The sequence below is a fragment of the Podarcis melisellensis genome (assembly GCF_964234715.1).
Source record: "Podarcis melisellensis genome assembly, chromosome: 12".
Classification (NCBI taxonomy): Eukaryota; Metazoa; Chordata; class Lepidosauria; order Squamata; family Lacertidae; genus Podarcis; species Podarcis melisellensis.
The window spans coordinates 13,573,342-13,593,955 of NC_138544.1; the positions used below are offsets into that span (position 1 = coordinate 13,573,342).

General features: G+C 42.3%; 1 protein-coding gene across 1 annotated transcript in view; it reads left to right on the top strand.

Annotated features, from left to right (window-relative positions):
* Positions 1–20,614, top strand: part of LARS2 (leucyl-tRNA synthetase 2, mitochondrial) — a 71,112-nt gene that overhangs the window by 6,372 nt on the left and 44,126 nt on the right. The window contains exons 4-10 of the mRNA XM_081882939.1: positions 1,514–1,605; positions 2,435–2,495; positions 5,807–5,896; positions 8,942–9,085; positions 15,978–16,085; positions 16,475–16,634; positions 20,065–20,169. Of these exons, the coding sequence (XP_081739065.1) occupies positions 1,514–1,605; positions 2,435–2,495; positions 5,807–5,896; positions 8,942–9,085; positions 15,978–16,085; positions 16,475–16,634; positions 20,065–20,169 (760 nt within the window). The remainder of the gene's footprint in view (positions 1–1,513; positions 1,606–2,434; positions 2,496–5,806; positions 5,897–8,941; positions 9,086–15,977; positions 16,086–16,474; positions 16,635–20,064; positions 20,170–20,614) is intronic.

Consider the following 20,614-nt stretch of genomic DNA (forward strand, 5'->3'; position numbering starts at 1 on the left):
ATTAGTCTCCATGGTAACAGATAAATACATCTGCTTCTGAGATTAATCTATGGATAATTGAGAGTAGGCTTGAAATGGTTTTTTCCCTAATGTATTTTGTTTCAATACAGTTAGCTCTACAGTAACAGCTAAATACATCTGCTGCAGAGACTAAGGAATGGGCAGTAGTCCTCCTTACACAACGGTCGACAGGATGTATATTTATATAAGATACATAAGTGGCCACAAATTTGGGCTTAGTGTTCTAGGCAGCCATTTTTGTACCTTGTATTTCCATTATCCCTTTCCCAAGTCTTTCTGGCATCTGCAGAGAATTCAGAAGAGGGAGGGGTATATTTTATGCCTTTGTCCTGGAACTTTACAGGGTGTGCTTCACTCCATCTATTAACATGAATATTTATTAAGATGCTAAATGAAAGCTAGGCACCTCTCAGTATACAAGCATTGGCTAAGAATAACCAAATCTGGCATGCAAACTACTGTTGGCACCTACTTGATGTGCAGTGGAGAAAAGCTTATTTGTGAGGCTTACATTGCACTTTGAAATGTTGCTCATTAAACACTCTTCCTCAGTCTCTTGCGTTGTTTCCCTGGAAGTGTGAGATTGACGCATTAGCAGAAAGAAGGCCTACTAGAACAATAACTAATAACTGTATACAGTGCTTAATATAGCAAGATCACACTGCAAATTTGCTAAGATGGGGGTTAAATACAATAGCTAAAGTCTGTTCAGGTTTTTCTTCCCTCGCAAATACAGGCAAAGTACTGTATAAACATTCCATTAAATTTAAATTTAAATTTGGTGGTTTTTTTTAGCATTATCAGTGTAGGCTTGGGCCTCACAGCCTAGTGAACTTTTCAAAGACCTGGAGATGTGATTGCCTACCCTTGATAAATAGTAATTAATTCCTGCTGGTAATTGCTCTAAAAGTTTAATTCTAGTTATCTAATGTGCTGTTGCGCTCTTAAAGCATTCATTGTTGTAACAGCAAAGTCTTCAACAGTAAAGTCTGTAACAGCACCAATGTCACATCATAATAGAAGTGTTAATAAAGGCACTTTGCACTGCTGGATATATTACTTTGATAAATATATCTTTTAATTTCATATAAAACACATATCTATTTTAAGTTATGCTTTGTACCTATTTTAAATCATAGTCGTGATGTGCTCTACCTCTGCTCTTTCCAGCTTAATCAGATCTAATTTAAGTCCAACTCCAACCTATTATTATTAGTTAAATTTGTATACAGTACTACCTTTTTTGGGAGAGGTGTTATGCATGCAGAGTACATGAAGGGCAAGCTTGATTCTTACTAGATAATATTTTTTTAAAGTATCCTGTACATTGTGCTTAAAGCTAAATTGTTTGTGACAGGCACAGTCTGGATGATTCAATGAAACAGCAAAGATGCTGAATTTTGGGAAATGCTTCATTATTTTGAGCCCTGGAGGTGTTGCTAAATCCACTCTGGAAAGTGACAAAGGGTGACATTTCTTATTTTTGTTACAGGTGATAAATCCAATGGGATGGGATGCATTTGGATTACCTGCCGAGAATGCGGCAATTGATCATGGCTTGCATCCAGCAGACTGGACACAAAGGTGCTTGTTTTTCTTGCTGCTTTATGCATGTGTCATTTCTGAAGCAGAATATTGCTGCTCTTGCTCCTTTCCATGTTCTTTTAGCCTCTGCTCTACAGAAAATGCCCCAGGTTAGAGAGATAGGCACCTAGCAATGTCTCTGTCATTAGAATTTGTCTATAACTGTGCCTGGTACCAATACCTAAGATTGTGCATACATTCTCTAGCTCATCAGGTATTAAGCCAAGGATGATACAACTGTGTGAATGCATGAGGAGCATCAGTTACACACTACATATGCAGGAATTTGCAGCTCACTCTTCCCATATTGGACCAGAAATAAGATTTTTTTCTTAAAATTGTGTCACTCATATTAATATTAAAAAAATGATTTGGTTTTAGTTAATCTGTAATCGAAATGGGGTTCAGTAAGGAGCAATCTTGCAAAGGATTTTTATAAAGTGAATGGGGGATGAAACTCTGAGGCCATTTAAGTTGACCCAAAACAAAAAAAATTCCTTCCAGTAGCACCTTAAAGACCAACTAAGTTAGTTCTTGGTATGAGCTTTCGTGTGCATGCACACTTCTTCAGATACCTGAATACTGAAGATACCTGTGTCTGAAGAAGTGTGCATGCACACGAAAGCTCATACCAAGAACTAACTTAGTTGGTCTTTAAGGTGCTACTGGAAGGAATTTTTTTTGTTTTGACTATGGCAGACCAACACGGCTACCTATCTGTAACTGGAACTAAGTTGACCCAGTGCAAGTTGGAGGAGCCTTTTCTTGGGAGCAGTTGTTTCTGAAATATTCTTTTCTGTTTAAATATGGATTTTATTTTGTCTTTCAGTAATATTCGGCACATGCGAAAGCAGCTTGAAGCGTTAGGCTTGTATTTTAGTTGGGATCGGGTAAGCTTTTTTATTTTAAGATGTATACTTCATGAAACTTGCCGTATTTTTTGCTCTATAGGGCGCACCTGACCATAGGCCGCACCTAGTTTTCAGAGGGGGAAATCAAGGAAAAAAATATGATTCCCCCCGCCCCCCAGCTCTGGGAGCAGCGGACAGGCTGCACGCAGCCTGTGCACTTCTCCCAGACCTTCCCCCCTTCAGGTGGGGGAATTCCCCCATCTCCTGCAAAAGCCCACAGGAGCCACACACCCTTTAAAGAGCGTGCGGCTCCTGCGGGCTTTTCGACCGAACTTGTGGGGCTGGCAGTAGGGGGAAGCGCTGCTTTCCCCCACCACCAGCCTCAAAGACCAGACTCTCCTGGCTTCAGCGAAAGCAATGCAAACCCTCCGGAGCGCAGGCTTCGGAAGCTTTGCGTTGCTATCGCTGAAGCCAGGGAGCCTGCATTCGCTCCATAGGACGCACCAACATTTCCCCTAAGTTTTTGGCGGGGGGAAAGTGCGTCCTATAGAGCGAAAAATACGGTAATTGTCTGTGCATTATTGAAGTGTGTGTTATAAGTGTTTCATATCATTAACGTGCATGAATTTGAAGTCAGTTTTAAGAAAGTTCTTCTCTCGGATGTGTTTACTTACTATTGTTGTTTAAACCTATTAGTTTCTTGTCTTCAGGTAACTTACATCGATAAAAATGTACATAATTGCATTATACCATAGACGAGGGCAGGAATTGTGTAACACATTAATATTCCGTACAACATTTTAAAACACACACACAAAGCAACCCCCACATAATAATGGTGGAAAATATTGGCAGCACGCTAACAATAAACAGAACAATACACCCACCCACTCACCAGTGGACAAAAATAGAAACTCAGTGCTGACATCCCCTCGCTAGCCGAGGAGTTATGACATGCTTTATGACTTATGATGTGATTATTTGTTGCACGAAGCACCATCAGTGTGCATGACCCTCTGTAGGGCCCAAATGGACAGGTCCCTGATGCAAGGAGCTTACAGTCTCAACACAGGAGAAGCAGTGGAGGAAGGCGAGAGAGGTGGGGGCAGGGCTAAAATAAAGAGGCAATATGCAGCTGTTTGTTGCTTGTACTGGGGTTGAGTTGCAGAAGGGAATGAGAACTAGGGGGCTGAACCGTAGGGTTAGGAGAAAACGTGGGCATGAGTGATAATGATGACAATATGATTTCTTAACCTACACCAGGGGTCAGCAAACTTTTTCAGCAGAGGGCCGGTCCACTGTCCCTCAGACCTTGTGGGGGGCCGACTATATTTTGAAAAGAAAAGGGGGAAAAAGAATGAATTCCTGTGTCCCACAAATAACCCAGAGATGCATTTTGAATAAAAGCACACGTTCTACTCATGTAAAAACACCAGGCAGCCCCCACAAATAACCCAGAGATGCATTTTAAATAAAAGGACATACAGTGGTACCTCGGGTTACATATGCTTCAGGTTACATATGCTTCAGGTTACAGACTCTGCTAACCCAGAAATAATACCTCAGGTTAAGAACTTTGCTTAAGGATGAGAACAGAAATCGTGTTCCGGCAGCGCGGCAGCAGGAGGCCCCATTAGCTAAAATGGTGCTTCAGGTTAAGAACAGTTTTAGGTTAAGAACGGACCTCCGGAACGAATTAAGTACTTAATCTGAGGTACCACTGTACAGTATTCTACTCATGTAAAAACACGCTGATTCCTGGACCGTCTGCAGGCCGGATTTAGAAGGTGATTGGGCCGGATCCGGCCCCCAGGCCTTAGTTTGCTACACACTGTGTGTTGCACAGTACATGGTATTAAGAAAGGGGGAGCCCTGCCGTCAGGCTTGCAGTCTAAATAAGCGCATGAGGCAAAAGGCAGAGTATAAAAAATGGCCAGAGAATCACTTGGTAGCTGATCCTCTGTGTCACTGGTGAGAAGCTTGACTCATTTCCTCTTCCCTGAACCTAGAAATCTGTGCTGTTACGCTTTGCTCACAAGTGATATCAAGACTCTATCAGAATTGCACTTTAGTAGGCAGTGGTGGCTGGTTCCCCTTGATTCTGGTAGAGCAGAAGGGCACGGAGGCCAACAGTAGTTGGAGCCAGAGTCAATGGAAGGCAGAGCCAACTATTTCCTACCTGCTGAGCTCTGTGATAGTAATACTGAGACTAAGGAAGCTGACAGCCAGTGCTGTATGTACCATATTTTTTGCCCTATAGGGCGCACTGGCCCATAGGGCGCACCTAGGTTTTTTGGGGGGAAATAATAAAAAAAATTATTTCCCCCCCCCCCCCAGCTGCAGGGCTGGGGTGGGGGAAGCCCGAGCTTCCCCCGACCCCAGCCCCCAGAAGCCTTGCGGGCTCGCAAGGCTTGTGGACATCTGCTCGAAGCCTGGGGCGTGCTCCGGAGCGTGCCCCGTGCTTCGGGCTGCAGGCTGCTGCCTGCAAGCCTTGCGGGTCCGCGGGAGTTCCCGCCGGGCTCGCAAGGCTTGTGGATAGCTTCCTGAAGCCTGGAGAGTGAGAGGGGTCGGTGCGCACCAACTCCTCTGGCTCTCCAGGCTTCAGCGAAAGCCTGCATTTGCCCCATAGGACGCACACACATTTCCCCTTCATTTTTGGAGGGGGGAAAAGTGTGTCCTATAGGGCGAAAAATACGGTAAGTAACTGAATGTAAGTAAAGACAGCAGGCAGTTGGAAGCTGTCTAATGACAGGCTGAGGTTGGTGGGCAAGTGCCGCATTCACACCTAATGAAACAGGCTCCTCTGTTAGTGAATGAACCACTTAGAATCATCAAATTGGAGGGAGACGTCTAGACCTTCTTGTCCAATCACCAGCTTGATGCAGGAAATCCAGAGTTGGCGCATTCTCCCAGCAGGTGGCTCACCATTGTCTGGTTCCATTGTCACACTGCTCTTACCTTCAAGAATGTCGAACCAAAGTGTACTCTCTTGTCACTTAAGCCCATTAAGCTTGAGAGGATGTGTCTGTTCTGCCTGCCGTAGCCCTATACATCAAGCCCAGTAATATAAATATGCTGTAAAGGCTTTACTGACTCTGCCAAGAAACTTACATTGCCCCCTGCTCTCAAATTGTGAAGCAACAGTGTATGGGTTTAGGCACACTTAAAACTCTGACAGATTGTGGCCATGGATTCCCCTATCTACTTAAAATGGCTTCCTTGATTTAGTGGGTGACTGCTCTGTATTCATTAGAGTGCACATGGAATATTGAATCAGGTGGTCATCTTTTGAATGAACCACTTATTGTTCTGAGGAACCAATACTGAAATTGCTCTTATTCTGTTTACAGGAAATAACCACTTGTTTGCCGGAGTACTATAAGTGGACACAGTATCTTTTTATTAAGCTTTATGAAGCGGGGTTAGCCTATGAAAATGAAGTAAGTTGAACTGTGTCTTTTTATATTATGGATATGCCTTTAAAAGTCTTGGTTGATTATTGCTTGTATGTTGACTTTCTGACATACAGCTGTAGAAAACGGTGTGTGTGTGTGTGTGTGTGTGTGTGTGTGTGAGAGAGAGAGAGAGAGAGAGAGAGAGAGAGAGTGTGCCTGTGGTGTTCTATGTTGCATAAGATGATGATTATTTCTATAAATTTTTCTACCCCCACTCTTCTGAATTACTATTTCCAAAGCAGCTAATGATGCAATCAATCAAATAAATAAAACACAAACAAAATAATAAGAATAAGAATTAATAATAATCAAATAAAAATAGCACAACAGTAAAATCAAGAATTGAATTTGCCACAGAAAACCAATTTAACCAGAATTTTGAAGGCTAGTGTGTCCAGTAGGCAGGGGCACTGCAATCAATAAAGCTTTCTTCCTGGTTTCTGGTGCCTCAGCTTTGAAGGAAGATGAGCATTTGGAGGAGGGCATTGGCAGACATATAGTGGGAATAGATGGTCCTTCAAGTTCCTGGGTCCCCAAGCCTTTAAATGTGAGCATCTGCAATTTGAATCAGCTTGGAAACAGCCAACCAGCCAGTGAACTTGTTTGAAAGCTAATGAGAGATGATCTGACTAGCCAGTCCTTGAACTAACAGAAACTTTCGAGCCATCTTCAGAGGCAGCCTCATGTATAATGCATTTCAGTAGTCAAACCCAGAGATTAATGGGAAGCCAGCTTGCTGTGCCTGGTTTATTTCTGTGTCGGTAATAGTAACCTATATTAATGTGACTCTTGTGGGCTTTATGGGATAATTTTTTCCCCTGTAGGAGACTTTCTAATTTGGCAAATGAATCCCTTCACTCCATGGTCCCAAAGGAGGTCCTACATTCAAAAAGCAATATTCTTCCATTGCTGAAATCATTGGGGGACTTTTTTGTTGTTGTTAATATAAAGCTATGTTAGTTTTGGAAGCGAAGATATGCCAGATACATGCGGGAAAGAATTGGGTATATTATTTTTTCCACGGCAGGACATGCACATGTAGTCATTCCTGTTATAGGAGTCTGTGGAAGTGACGCTTTGCAACAGGTCAGTCTCATAAGCCCTTGAGCAGTAGTGGGTGCAGAAGCCAAAGGCAGGATTTTTTCAGTCTGCCTAGGAATCTAATTGCGAGGCAACCAAAAAGACTTGTCTTTATCGGATGGCTTCTTTTTATATACACACATCTGTAAAGAGAAGAGTCTGTGAAGGAATGAGTTTTAGAAGCGAGTGTAAAGGATGATGTGGTGAAGCAGAGACTGACTTAATTTGAGTGCGGGATCAGTCGTGCAAGCTCTTTTCAAAGGCAGAGTTCAACTCCGCAGCGTTCAAAAGAGTAGAACAGAAGTAACTTCTTCTGAGAGTATGCGGATTGCGTTTGCTGTCCTCCATTGCAGACTGCCTGCTAGCAAACTCTGTGACTGATCAAATCATACTATGCAATTCGTGACAGATTATTCCACTGTGTAAAAAAAAAGTAATGTTTTAGCCCCACAATGTTTTGCTGGCAAGTTGTCCAGTTCCTAATTTGTCCAATTCCTTTATTTTTTAAGAACAGTAAGATACCTCTTGTCTCAGGATATAACGTATTTTTCCCTCTAAAGACACACCAGACCACAAGACACACCTAGTTTTTGGAGGAGGAAAACAAGAAAAAAATTACTCTGAATCTCAGATGCCAGAACAGCAAGAGGGATCACTACGCAGTGAAAGCAGCAATCCCTCTTGCTGTTCTGGCTTCTGGGATAGCAGCGCAGCCTGCATTCGCTTCATAAGATGCACACACATTTTCCCTTACTTTTTAGGAGGGAAAAAGTGAGTCTTATAGAGCAAAAAATACGGTAATTATAATACCACAGTATTCTGTGTATATGTACATCTGCTGGCACCCTCTGGAACAGCGTAACAGTATGGTTTGCCATGGTGGGGAGAGAATGTCAGTGAGCCACACAAACAAGGCTATGGATCCAAACCAATGCTCTGTTCAATACTGAACAGAGTGGGCTTTTAATAATACGTGTAACCTTTCATTTCCCTTGGAAGGCAAAGGTTAAGATGCTGCTGCTACAGGAGAAATGAAAGGTGCTTCTGTTCTTCTATGATACATTCCCATTCATTTGGAGTTGGTTTAATTTATATTGTTATATTATCCTGCCAGCCATCAGATAATGCACAGAAGGCTGTGCATTGTACAGCAGCACCATGATACCTTCTGCACAGTGGTAATGTGAACAGTGAGGTCATTTGTGTAGGAATAGCTTCCAATATGGCTCTCCCCATTTATCTATTATCAGATATAGCAATAGAAATGCCCTTGAACCACCATGACTTTCTACATGACTTACCTTCTCTTCTTAAAAATGGTTTATTAATTTTATTTCATAAAATTTATATATTTTCTGAATGTAGAAAACCTCAAAGCAGTTTAAAACATGCTGCTATGCAGACTTACCTTCTCTTCTTAAAAATGGTTTATTAATTTTATTTCATAAAATTTATATATTTTCTGAATGTAGAAAACCTCAAAGCAGTTTAAAACATGCTGCTATGCAGTATGTTTGTATACAATAAGCCTGCAACTTATGCTCTGGGGATCGCGCCCAAAGTCAAATTGCGTATAGTGAAAACACATTTGGTGCAGTGGCAGGTGGGATTTCCAAACCTTTCCCCCCTAGATGCTTGCCAACTTTCTACACATTTTTTATTTAATTTATGTTTTTGCCAAGTGTGTAAAAGCTGAATGTGCACGAGTTAAATGTGTGTAAGTTGCAAGCTTACTGTATCTTCATCCAGTGAATAGAAACCAAGACATTTAAAAGAGCATCGGATGCCAAAGGCCTGGTTAAAGAGGAACGTTTCCGCCTGGAGTCTAAAAGTGTGTAATGATACCCAAATGATATGTGTACCCAACAACCCGCTAATAACTCTGCATTTTACTGACATGCTTATTAATGCCAGAATTCCCTCTCAATTTGATTCCTGGCATCTTTTTAGGCAATGGTTAATTGGGACCCTGTGGATCAGACTGTTCTTGCTAATGAACAGGTGGATGAAAATGGCTGTTCGTGGCGTTCGGGAGCAAAAGTGGAAAAGAAATACCTCAAACAGTGGTTCATTAAAACATCTGCCTATGCAAAGGTGTGAGTATAAATTATTTTGCAGAGGAGTATTTTTCAAAGTATTTTTCCAGATCTGTAACAGGCTTGTAGGTTTCGGTGGTGTGTAAGATCATTTTCTCTTCCTGCTGTCGATAAGTGTCTGTCATTATAACTATGGTGCCATTATAACTGCGCTGCTACAAAAATGGATAGAGTTACATCATTATAATCTAACTACAGCACCATTTAGTTTTGGCCTGTTCACCTTTAAAGAACATCTTGTGATGTAAATGTGTTCAGCTAGCAGGTCACGCTAACATAACTTTTAGTATAATCCAACGTTCCCCGCCCCCCCCCTCCAGGTTTGTTCTATTTGGACAAAAACATCTTTCTGAGCGTGAAAAAGAGAAACTGAATATGTGTGATACATGAACCTTTTTAGAACTATTTTTCTTGGCAATATTCCCCCCCCCCCCACTGTGACAAATTGGGAAGATGACTTGTAAAACTGCAAATACAAAATTTAAAATATTTTTGGAGTAAGAATTTCCGAGTGAGTACCATAAGCTCTGTCAACATTTCACAACTTTACTTCCTTCTACAGCCTCTCCAGTGCTTTCTACGGCGATTTTAACAGGATATATGGGTGGTTTAGTCACTGTAAGAGCCGTGGGCCTTTTCTCTGGAACAGCTAGCCTAAGAGACGGCTACAAATCAAAAGTCCCCAGTTTCCAACTCGATTCTGCCATGAACTCACTAGGGAGCCTTAAGGAAACCTTTTCCTGACTTATATTACAGGGTTGTTGTAAAGATTTCAGTGAGATAATGCACGTGAAACTCTTTGAACACTTGAAAATGCTATACAAATCTTGTTAATGGCACGAGACTGCATGAAGTTCAAGGAAATCCTTTAGTACGTTGCTTACAGCCTTTGGTGCTTGCATCGTTTTTATATGTTACCGAGAAATCAGCTCAGTTATTTGTGTATATGTATCTGCTCTGTGTCGCCATAATCTTCTCTTTACTGGTTATTTTATTTTTGCTACCTTTTGCTAAAGCCACATAAGTTATGCCCAAGTAGTTAGGCTAACTATGTGCAATTTTTACTGGATTTGGGTGTTTTTTAATTTTAATTTTCAGGCTTTTTTTTAAAAAAGAGTCTAATATTAATTATGTATTTTAAGACCGTAATTATTTTGTTTCCATAGTTACAAGAATAATGTATGCAGAATCCTTGAAAAGGCTCGTAATTCGGGTTTCTGCTTGGTTATACAGTATTTGTGTTGAAAATACTCCCATTTTGTCGTGAAATCTAAGAGTGGCTTATTTTGTTGCAAACTCTATGGGACAATTTCTTTTATAGTCACACACGCACACACACGGAAAGAGAGAGGGGGTTAATGTGCATATTTCTGTCTAGCCCTCTGTTGTTTAAAGTTGAGGGACACATCCTTCATTATTTCTCACTGCTAGTGGTTCACTTACCAGAAAGTTGCAATCAAGGATTTGAGTGGCTCTGAATTTGAATGAGCAAGTGCTCTCTTCTCTGTTTGTCAGGTGTGGAGAACGTGTTTCACTTGAGAGCTGTATTCTGGGGGGGGGGGTTGGGGGGTGCATGCTAGTGGTGGGCAGGGCCAGAGCCCAAAATCGGTGGATCACCCCATTTTATTTCTCACTCTCTGCCACCATATTTTTCCTCCTTCCCCTTGTCCCCTGCATCATGAAATTAGGCAAGGTATAGGCCATTAATTCAGCCAAATAGGGCCTCAGTAAGAGAAAGGCATGGGACGCAGGTGGCACTGTGAGTTAAACCACAGAGCCTAGGATCAGAAGGTCAGCGGTTTGAATCCCTGCGACGGGGTGAGCTCCTGTTGCTCGGTCCCTGCTCCTGCCAACCTAGCAGTTCCAAACACCTCAAAGTGCAAGTAGATAAATAGGTACCGCTCCAGCGGGAAGGCAAACGGTGTTTCCATGCACTGCTCTGGTTTGCCAGAAGTGGCTTAGTCATGCTGGCCTCATGACCCGGAAGCTGTACGCCGGTTCCCTCGGCCAATAAATCAAGATGAGCGCCGCAACCCCAGAGTCGTCCGCGACTAGACCTAACGGTCAGGGGTCCCTTTACCTTTTAAGAGAAAGGCATATTGTACACATTGAGTACCATTGCCCACTGGAGCCTAGTGCGGGTAGTTTTCTTTCACATAATTTTCATTCATGCCGCTTCTGATTCACTTTAGCGCTGTTGGGGTTAGCAATAAGGAAACCTAAGCACCTACCAGGCTTGGAAAGTACAGTAGATGGTTGAGTTGAAAATCTGCAGCAACTTTGCTCTGTTAATGAGGATCAATATGTGAATGAATGTCCAAGTCTGGGAGACTAATGGAAAAGATCTAATTCCCGAAGAGCTCTTTGGCATGGTGATTTTATAGTACACTAAATGATATAAAAGGTAAAGGTACCCCTGCCCGTTCGGGCCAGTCTTGCCAGACTCTAGGGTTGTGCGCTCATCTCACTCTATAGGCCGGGAGCCAGCGCTGTCCGGGTGACGTGGCCAGCATGACAAGCTGCATCTGGTGAGCCAGCGCAGCACACGGAACGCCGTTTACCTTCCCGCTGGTAAGCGGTCCCTATTTATCTACTTGCACCCGGAGGTGCTTTCAAACTGCTAGGTTGGCAGGCGCTGGGACCGAACGACGGGAGCGCACCCCGCCGCGGGGATTTGAACCGCCGACCATACGATCGGCAAGTCCTAGGCGCTGAGGTTTTACCCACAGCGTCACCCGCGTCCCTTACTAAATGATATAGACATAGGCAAAACTCGGTCCTCCAGATGTTTTGGGACTACAACTCCCATCATCCCTTGCTAACAGGACCAGTGGTCAGGGATGATGGGAATTGTAGTCTCAGGTGTAGCCAAGGTGTGTCCTTGGTAAGGAGAGGCCTTAATCCTAAGTGCTGGTACAGGCAAGACACTAAGGAGAAAAAATGACTAGAGAGGAACAAGGTGACTGTGAGTTCCTCTCCAGGAGCCCCTCTAGGAGTGAGGAATTGGTGCTGCAGTCTTGCTAAGTCAAAGATTGGTGAAATAAGTAGGGCTTATTTCACAGTAAACTTGGGTTTACTATTTAAATTCAGCTTTTCGTCAATTAACTGTCTCCATGATATGGTAGCCCCATCTTGTGGAATGAAACTTATAGTTCACCTCTTCTCTCGCAGTTAAAATCAGACTCATAGCTCTTTCATAGACCATCTGCTACAGGTTGTAGGTCAGGCTGCAGACTGTGATAGAAAAGGTGATAGAAAATAATTTTCTAGGCTATCAGATAGCTTCACTTCATTATTGTCTTACAAAGAAATATTGTATGGCGTTTGGAGTGGTCATTTTTCTGATGTTCGCCTTGTATTAGTTTTTCAATTGACATAAATTGATTTAATGTGATTACTGTTAAGCTTTAAGGCTGTATATATAATGCTATGATAGTGTTCTTGTTTTCAGAACAGGGTTTTAAACTATGATAAAACTTTTTTTCAACCTGGTGCTTAAGGAAAGGGGATCTTTGGTATTCATCTCTCTGATAAATGATACATTTTTCTCTTCCATAGACTTCTACTGCTCATATTGTTTACGTGGGTTCTCATAATGCAAAGATCCTGAATAGAATTTGAGCTATTCACTTCTGGACACAAATCTTTTCTCTTTGCAACATCTCAGATCTGTTTTCAATCTAGGTCATCCTTTTTGCTAGATTTGCCCAGCTCTATAATTCCCTCATCTCTCTGTCTCTTAGCAACTGGTGCTGTTGACTGTCACTTCCAAACAATATCAAAATTTCCTCTTGTGTTTCTGGATTCTCTTTAATGGATGCTCATCTTCATAAATTTAATCATGGCCTGTTCTACTGCTGCCTCTTTTTTGTAACGCTCAGTTGTAAATGCAATTCTCGTTTCTCCACTGTTAATGTAAATATGCTTGTCATATCTGAAAAGTTGGCAAAAAAAATCCCCAACTTTTAAATTGTTTTGTACATGAAGATTTAAAGGCTTTTGCTTTATTTTTCTGTTATGAGTTACTGTTTCCTTTTCCTGAATTGCTTAACATATTTGCATTAGAATCTGTAAGATTGTTGCTTTTATTGTTGGATACATTTGTCGCCATACTATCTACTTTGGCCCCAGAATGCTCATTTCCAGAGCTTTTTTAAAATTCTAATAAGAGGCATCATCTCAGTGCTATGTTGCTAAACGCAAGCTCATTTTTTGACCTGCATTTTGTTAACCTCAACTCAATTGCCTTCTTCACTAGTGCTGCTTCCTTGCTATCCTTCCTTGAGATAGGAGTATTGGTTTGCTATCTAGTTCCGGCCATTCTAAATTTGGGGTATTTTTTCCTGTGGCCCAGTTCAGAGAAAACGATCCCAGTCTAGTGAATCATGAACTATCAGTCCAGTAACCATCCAGTAATGTTCCTATACACTCCTCCTTCACTCCTTAACTCATTGATGTCTTAAGCCACAGTTTTCTGTGACTTCTGAACTGTGGTTTAAGGTCTCCCTCAAAACCAGGATTCTGGTTTAATTGTCTGACTCATAAGGGATCCATGAAACCCAAATTTCCTGGCTTGTATGTCCTGGGAAACTGTGGTTTAAGAAACCAGGCAAACTTTCCCAGAGCTTGGGCACATGAGGACAGGAGACAGTGGAAATGGCAAGGAAGTAGTATATGGACACACTGATTGTTACCAGGCCAAGAAACATGCTTTTTTGGGGGACCAGGACCATTAATGTGGCAAATACATTTTCATTGTGTATAATGTCTATTTTGAAAAAGGACAACCATGTTATTTCTAAATTCTGTCTGATTATAGTTTGGCACTGCAGCAGCTAGTCATGAAATCTGTTCCCAGAGCAATATAAACTCATCTCTTTCCTTATTTATTTATTTTTTAAAATCTGCATGTTTTAAGCCAACTTGTGAACCCATTATTATTTTGAAGCACCATTTTAAAACATGGCTTGTCTTTTTAATGAATGGGTCACTCCTAGCCTCAGAGTAGTCTGTGCAGTGTTCTGACTTCCTGACTCACCTTTTCACATAAAATCTTGGTGTTGGCTGTGGCTTCTGCTTTTACATACCCCTGCCCGATGGTGTGGATTGCTCTGACATTCATTTCTGAGACATTCATTTCTGAGAACAAATTATGACTTGCTGTTTCCTTTGCTCTCTTGGTAGATTATGTGAGTGCTTCTTACCGTTGATTTGCTCTTAATGTCTGCTAAATTCCATTGTAACCTTTAGCTACGTCCTTATTTCTCCGTCAGACTCATTTCCTTATATTGAATCTCTGCTCCTGTCATTTAGCTAGAATTTTATTTAGTGATTTGTGTGGGCTTACTAAGCTCTCACAAAGTACAATTTCTGCTTCTTTTCTTTCCACAAGATTGGATTGCGTGCCCACTCCATTAAATTTACCCCCAGCGGTCAACCAGGTGCAGACTGACTTTAGTGGCCAGTTTGGTGCTAGCATTAAAGAGCAGCCAATTGTCTATTTTTGAGGGGGGGTTTTCATTTTAAATGCTATAGGGCAATGACAGCCTTACAGTTGTTATAGTGGTCATGGGTAATGGGAATTGGTGTCCTCCCAATCTTGAGGGGCTACATGGAGGCCGCCTCTGCTGTAAAGGGATCCCCCAGGCACCAAAAAGTATTGGACCATATATTTTGCTCTTCCTTTGCTTCTTTCATCATGTGTTTAATGTTGAATAGTGTCAGGACATTATTCAAATTCCTTGTGCCTTTGTGCACACCATACATTTAAAGCACAGGCACCTGTTCCCCCAAGGAATCATGGGAATTGCAGTTCACACCACAGAGCAACAAATCCCATCACCCTTAACAAACTGCAGTTCCCATGATTATTGGGGGCTGGGTGCGGTTTAAATATATGATGTGTCTGGGATTATTATTATTTTTGTATTGCTGACTGTATTCATGCAGTTTCTCACTGAAAATGTACAGTGGTACCTCGGGTTACATATGCTTCAGGTTACATATGCTTCAGGTTACAGACTCCGCTAACCCAGAAATGTTACCTCGGGTTATATTGCTTCAGGTTAAAAACTTTGCGGTGCAGCAGCAGCAGGAGGCCCCATGAGCTAAAGTGGTGCTTCAGGTTAAGAACAGTTTCAGGTTAAGAATGGACCTCCAGAACAAATTAAGTACTTAACCCGAGGTACCACTGTACTGCATTTGAGTGACCCAGGACATATCTGTGTTATTTCAATGGTTTCACTGAAGGCTACAGGACTCAACTCATTTACCTGATCCTTGGCTTATTCCTTTCATTTAACGGGCTTGAGTTTGAACTGCTTTGCCTTTTTAAAAACTGCGCAAGGCAGGTGTGTTCCATATTTGTGGAGACTTTTTTGAGCAAGCGCTTAGTCTCTTCAGACATAGGATGGCCATCTATAGAGAAGAGCCAGGGTTGGGCAACCTTTTCTTTCTGTTGAGGGTCACAGATAATCTGTCAGAGGTCACACGTTGACTATGGGTGGCGCCAGATCAAAAAAATACATGGCCCCCTTTTTTCCTGCCACCCTCTATTGTCTCTCCCTCTTTCTCCTCACCCTACAGGCTACTACGGGAGAGACAGATCACTTCTACCACAGGTCTGAACTGATAGTTTGCAGGAGGCTTTTGAAATTAGGCTGAAGGCCATATGAGACCCTAGGACCACAGATTGCTTTGTAGCATACCATGCAAATTCTTGGTGTCATAAGTCAGGGGAAACAAAGCAAACCCCCCTTTAAAAAAAAGGAGTGGGAGAATATTCCTTCCTGTCAGGTGGAGAATGTGTAGAGGAAGAAGCAGGGACAGGATGGGGCAAACATCTTCCACCCACCTTTGAATGCCGACCATTTCCTCTGTTTTTGTTGCAGGCTTTGCTCGATGGTTTGTCAGATCTCCCCAAGTGGTATGGAATAAAGGAAATGCAAGCTCATTGGTTAGGAGACTGTGTTGGATGCTATTTTGAGTTCATGCTAAAGGTGAGCAAGTCCCTTCTTGGTGATGAGATATTCGTGCCCTAATCTGCAGGAGACTGAAAACTGTTAGGAGTAAAACTAGAAATGTTAGCAATTACCTGTGGGGTGTGGGTGCAAATGAAAGCTAGAGATCTTTTAGTCTGCAAGGCTGTTTTGCTCAGAACACATACCCCTGATACCATAAGTGACATTGGCGTGGGGCATGTAGAGACATGGCTGGATTGGCTGTGACCAAATTCCCCATTATATTCTCAGATGTGGACTGTGGCCTTTGGAACTGATTCTGGAAAATGTCTGTACTAATTCATAAATGCAAGCTGAGGCCTGCAAGTGAAAATTGTGCGTGTTGCTCGGGAGGAAATTGCAGTAACCCTTTCCCTGTCTTTTGTCAGACTAATAATAACCCTACAGGAGAGACGATATCAGCCTATGCATGCGCACCGGAAGCCATTTATGGCGCATCCCATTTACATATCTTGCCTAATCATAGACTGCTACATGGAAATAGCTGTTTAAAGGAAATCTTCCGGAAGGAGCTTGTCCCAGGAAAAGGTGAATCTTTCTTTCTTTCTTTCTTTCTTTCTTTCTTTCTTTCTTTCTTTCTTTCTTTCTTTCTTTCTTTCTTTCTTTCTTTCTTTCTTCTGGTAGTGCTTGATTTACTAAGACTAGGCAGTTGCTTGTGGAGCTTGTGCAAAACAATTCACATGTAATATTTTTTAAACATTGCGGCATGCCTTTTAAACATACGGCAGCAGATCTTCTCTGTAAAGACAAGTTGCTTTGACTGAGAAACCAGACTAGAATCCAAGGCCTTTATCGGATTAGTACCTTGTAGCAACTGAAAACTGTTGAACCACCAAACTACAGAATTACCTTACAGGAAAACAATAAAATATTGTGACACCTTGAATATTAAGAAATTGCTGTGGTGTAAGGGTTTTTCTCCCTGTAGAGTCCACTTCAGCATATGTATATTTTCAGTTGACAGGGGTTTCCGTGTGTGTGTCTGTGTGTTATTAGCTTGCGCAAACATGCACACCCACTCATGCATGCATGAGAAAAGCTTTGCAAACAGCAAAATCAGATGGCCGTTACATACAAGACATACAGTTCTGGGCCAATTCAGTATAAAGCTGAAATATATATAAACTGAGCATAATGACCATTTGCAATAGGAGCAAAACAGCAATACAGTCATCCTAGTTTTGCTCTGTTAATTAACACTTGGGACGGGAGAAGAGACCATTGTCTGAATTCAATGGAATCACACTTCTTGACAAATTCTAACGCAGGAATTGTATGCTGGAGTCTCCGTTTGAAGTTTTATTTGTTGAAGAACGTAGCTCCTTCGGTGGTGCCCAAGTACAGCAGATACCGTGCTAGCGGCTTTTTGCCCCCTCTGGCAAATTGGCACGTAGTGTAAGGTCTGACAACCAAGAACCCCTGACTTCAGATTTGCAGCACCCTCCAGTGTACAACGAGGCAGTGTGTGGCAGCAGCGAAAAATGCAAAATGCAAATTTAATGCTTGAAAATAAGATGGCTAGTGTAATAATGCCTTTGTGTGAATTATTGGTGCCCCTGCATTTGAAATGCTGTGCACACTTGCAGTTGCCCCATCGTGAAAAGTACGTTGTAAGGCTAGAAAAGATGAAGAGTAAGCAGCCAGAACAGTTAGGGGGCTGGGTCACTAGCTCTGTGAGGTTTTTGTTCCCCATTTAAAGACTTGCTAAAAGAGAAGACACAGAGAGCCAGTGTGGTGTAGTGGTTAAGAGCGGTGGACTCGTAATCTGGTGAACCGGGTTCGATTCCCCACTCCTCCACATGCAGCTGCTGGGTGACCTTGGGCTAGTCACACTTCTCTGAAGTCTCTCAGCCCCACTCACCTCACAGAGTGTTTGTTGTGGGGGAGGAAGAAGGGAAAGGAGAATGTTAGCCGCTTTGAGACTCCTTCGAGTAGTGATAAAGCAGATATCAAATCCAAACTCTTTTTTCTTCTTCTTATAAGTGTATAAAATTTTGCACTACTGTATTGGAGAAAGAAGAGGGAGGGTGGGCACAGTCTTCTTCGGCCTATGATGATATTAGAACTTTGGACCATGCAGTGAACTTGATTAGGAATAACTAGGGGACACAGGAAAGCAAGTGCTTTTTAACCCATAATTAATCCACTGTCACAGGATGCTGACTATTGGCTTAGATCCCTTTGGGGGGTGCAGACGTTCATGAAAGAAATGTATTGGCAGCTGTTGGCAAAGTAGAGCCTTCATGTGCAGAGGCAGTATACCACCAAATACCACTTGCTGGGGAGCCAAGACTGTTGCCGTCGTGCCCTGCTTGTGGGCTTTGCAGAAGCATCTGGCCAGTCTCTGTTGGGAAATGGGATGCTAGACTAGATTCAGCTTTGGCTATCGTATTGTGGTTCTTGGGCCTTGGCTGAGAGGAGCTGCAACCTTCCTCTCTCTTAGGAAATAGAAAAAAATATAGGAGTAATCAATATTAGAGTGCATGCTTGTCTAAACAAGATGATCAGTAGTAATTGATGAACAAGGGAATCTTACTTCTGAGTTCAGTGGTACCTCGGGTTACATACGCTTCAGGTTACATGCGCTTCAGGTTACAGACGCCGCTAATCCAGAAATAGTACCTTGGGTTAAGAACTTTGCTTCAGGATGAGAACAGAAACCACGCGGCGGCAGCAGGAGGCCCCATTAGCTAAAGTGGTGCTTCAGGTTAAGAACCATTTCAAGTTAAGAACGGACCTCTGGAACGAATTAAGTACTTAACTGAAGGTACCACTGTGTTGTTTTTTTGTCCACTTTATCTCTTGGCAGCAATTTATTAAAGGGAAGGGTGGACTCAGTAAATAATAATAATAATAATAATAATAATAATAATAATAATAATAATAAAAAATTAATTCATTACTTACACCCTGCCCATCTGGCCATGCCTCCTCAGCCACTCTGGGCGGCTCCCAACAGAAAATTAAAATCACAATAAAACAGCAAACACTAAAAATTGCCCTAAGCAGGGCTACCTTCAGATGTCTTCTAAAAGTCAGATAGTTGTTTGTTTCCTTGACATCTGATGGGAGAGCGTTCCACAGGGCGGGCGCCACCACCGAGAAGGCCCTCTGCCTGGTTCCCTGTAACCTCACTTTTCGCAGTGACGGAACCGCCAGAAGGCCCTCGGAGCTGGACCTCTGTGTCCGGGCTGAATGATGGGGGTGGAGACGCTCCTTCAGGTACACCTGGCTGAGGCTTGAAAGGTCAGCACCAACACTTTGAATTGTGCTTGGAGAGAGGTACACCCCCCCAGAGGGCAACTGGATCCAGGAAGACTGGGAGATGACCACCACACTCCTGTTGGCTGGAATAGAGCATTGTACAGTACCCTTTTATCACTTAGAAGTAAAAAGGGCATAGAATAGCAACACCTAGTGAGAGACCACAGAATTGCATTTCCCTGAGAGAGAAATTGCAAATGCCAACTAGTGGTTGAACATAGAATGAGATCTGTTTAAACCAAAGAATGGCAGACAATTCTGCAAAACGAAAAGAGACAATCTTTCAAAAGTGGCATTAGAGGGAAAGCTTTCCAGTATAATGACAAAACATATGCTGCCCTTTACATTTTGTTTTTGGTTTTTATTTTGCTTTTATTTAGATATTCATTTCCTTGCACAAATATTTCATGTATCCTTGGAGAATGGTAATTATTTTTTCCAGGGGGTGGGATAATTGAAGCGTGAGGTTCAGATTGGGAGAGAAATCTTTCAAAAGTGCAAGAAGCTTTGTTTCCATCAGAAACTAATTAAATTCAGAATTATTGCTATTGATTCAAGCAGACTAAGACCGGATCTTCCAAGGGCTGCTTCATTAGGTTTTTAGTAACACAAGAGAGCAGCATGCTCTCTTAGCAGTAAGTGAACACTCTTGGCACAGTGTTCCTATTATTATGATCTTTGCCTTTTTTTGTAGAGTCGCTTACTTCAGTGACAGCTCTGAACTTGCTCACCAGTCAAGAGATTCCTGTGGTCATTTCCGCAAAATCTGAGTTTGAAGGCTCTGTCGATACTAAAATAGGTGAGTACAGGAAACATATTGAAAAAGTAAGGCTTACGCAGCTGAAACTGTAAAAGTGGTTGTCTCTCGGTTCTAGAAGCATCCATGGAAGGGAAAATAAAGGTTGATGTATTAAGCACTACTTAATACAAAGGTCCGTATAGTAAAAGCTATGGTTTTCCCAGTAGTGATGTATGGAAGTGAAAGCTGGACCATAAAGAAGGCTGATCGCCGAAGAATTGATGCTTTTGAATTATGGTGCTGGAGGAGACTCTTGAGAGTCCCATGGACTGCAAGAAGATCAAACCTCTCCATTCTGAAGGAAATCAGCCCTGAGTGCTCACTGGAAGGACAGGTCCTGAAGCTGAGGCTCCAATACTTTGGCCACCTCATGAGAAGAGAAGACTCCCTGGAAAAGACCCTGATGTTGGGAAAGATGGCGGGCACAAGGAGAAGGGGACGACAG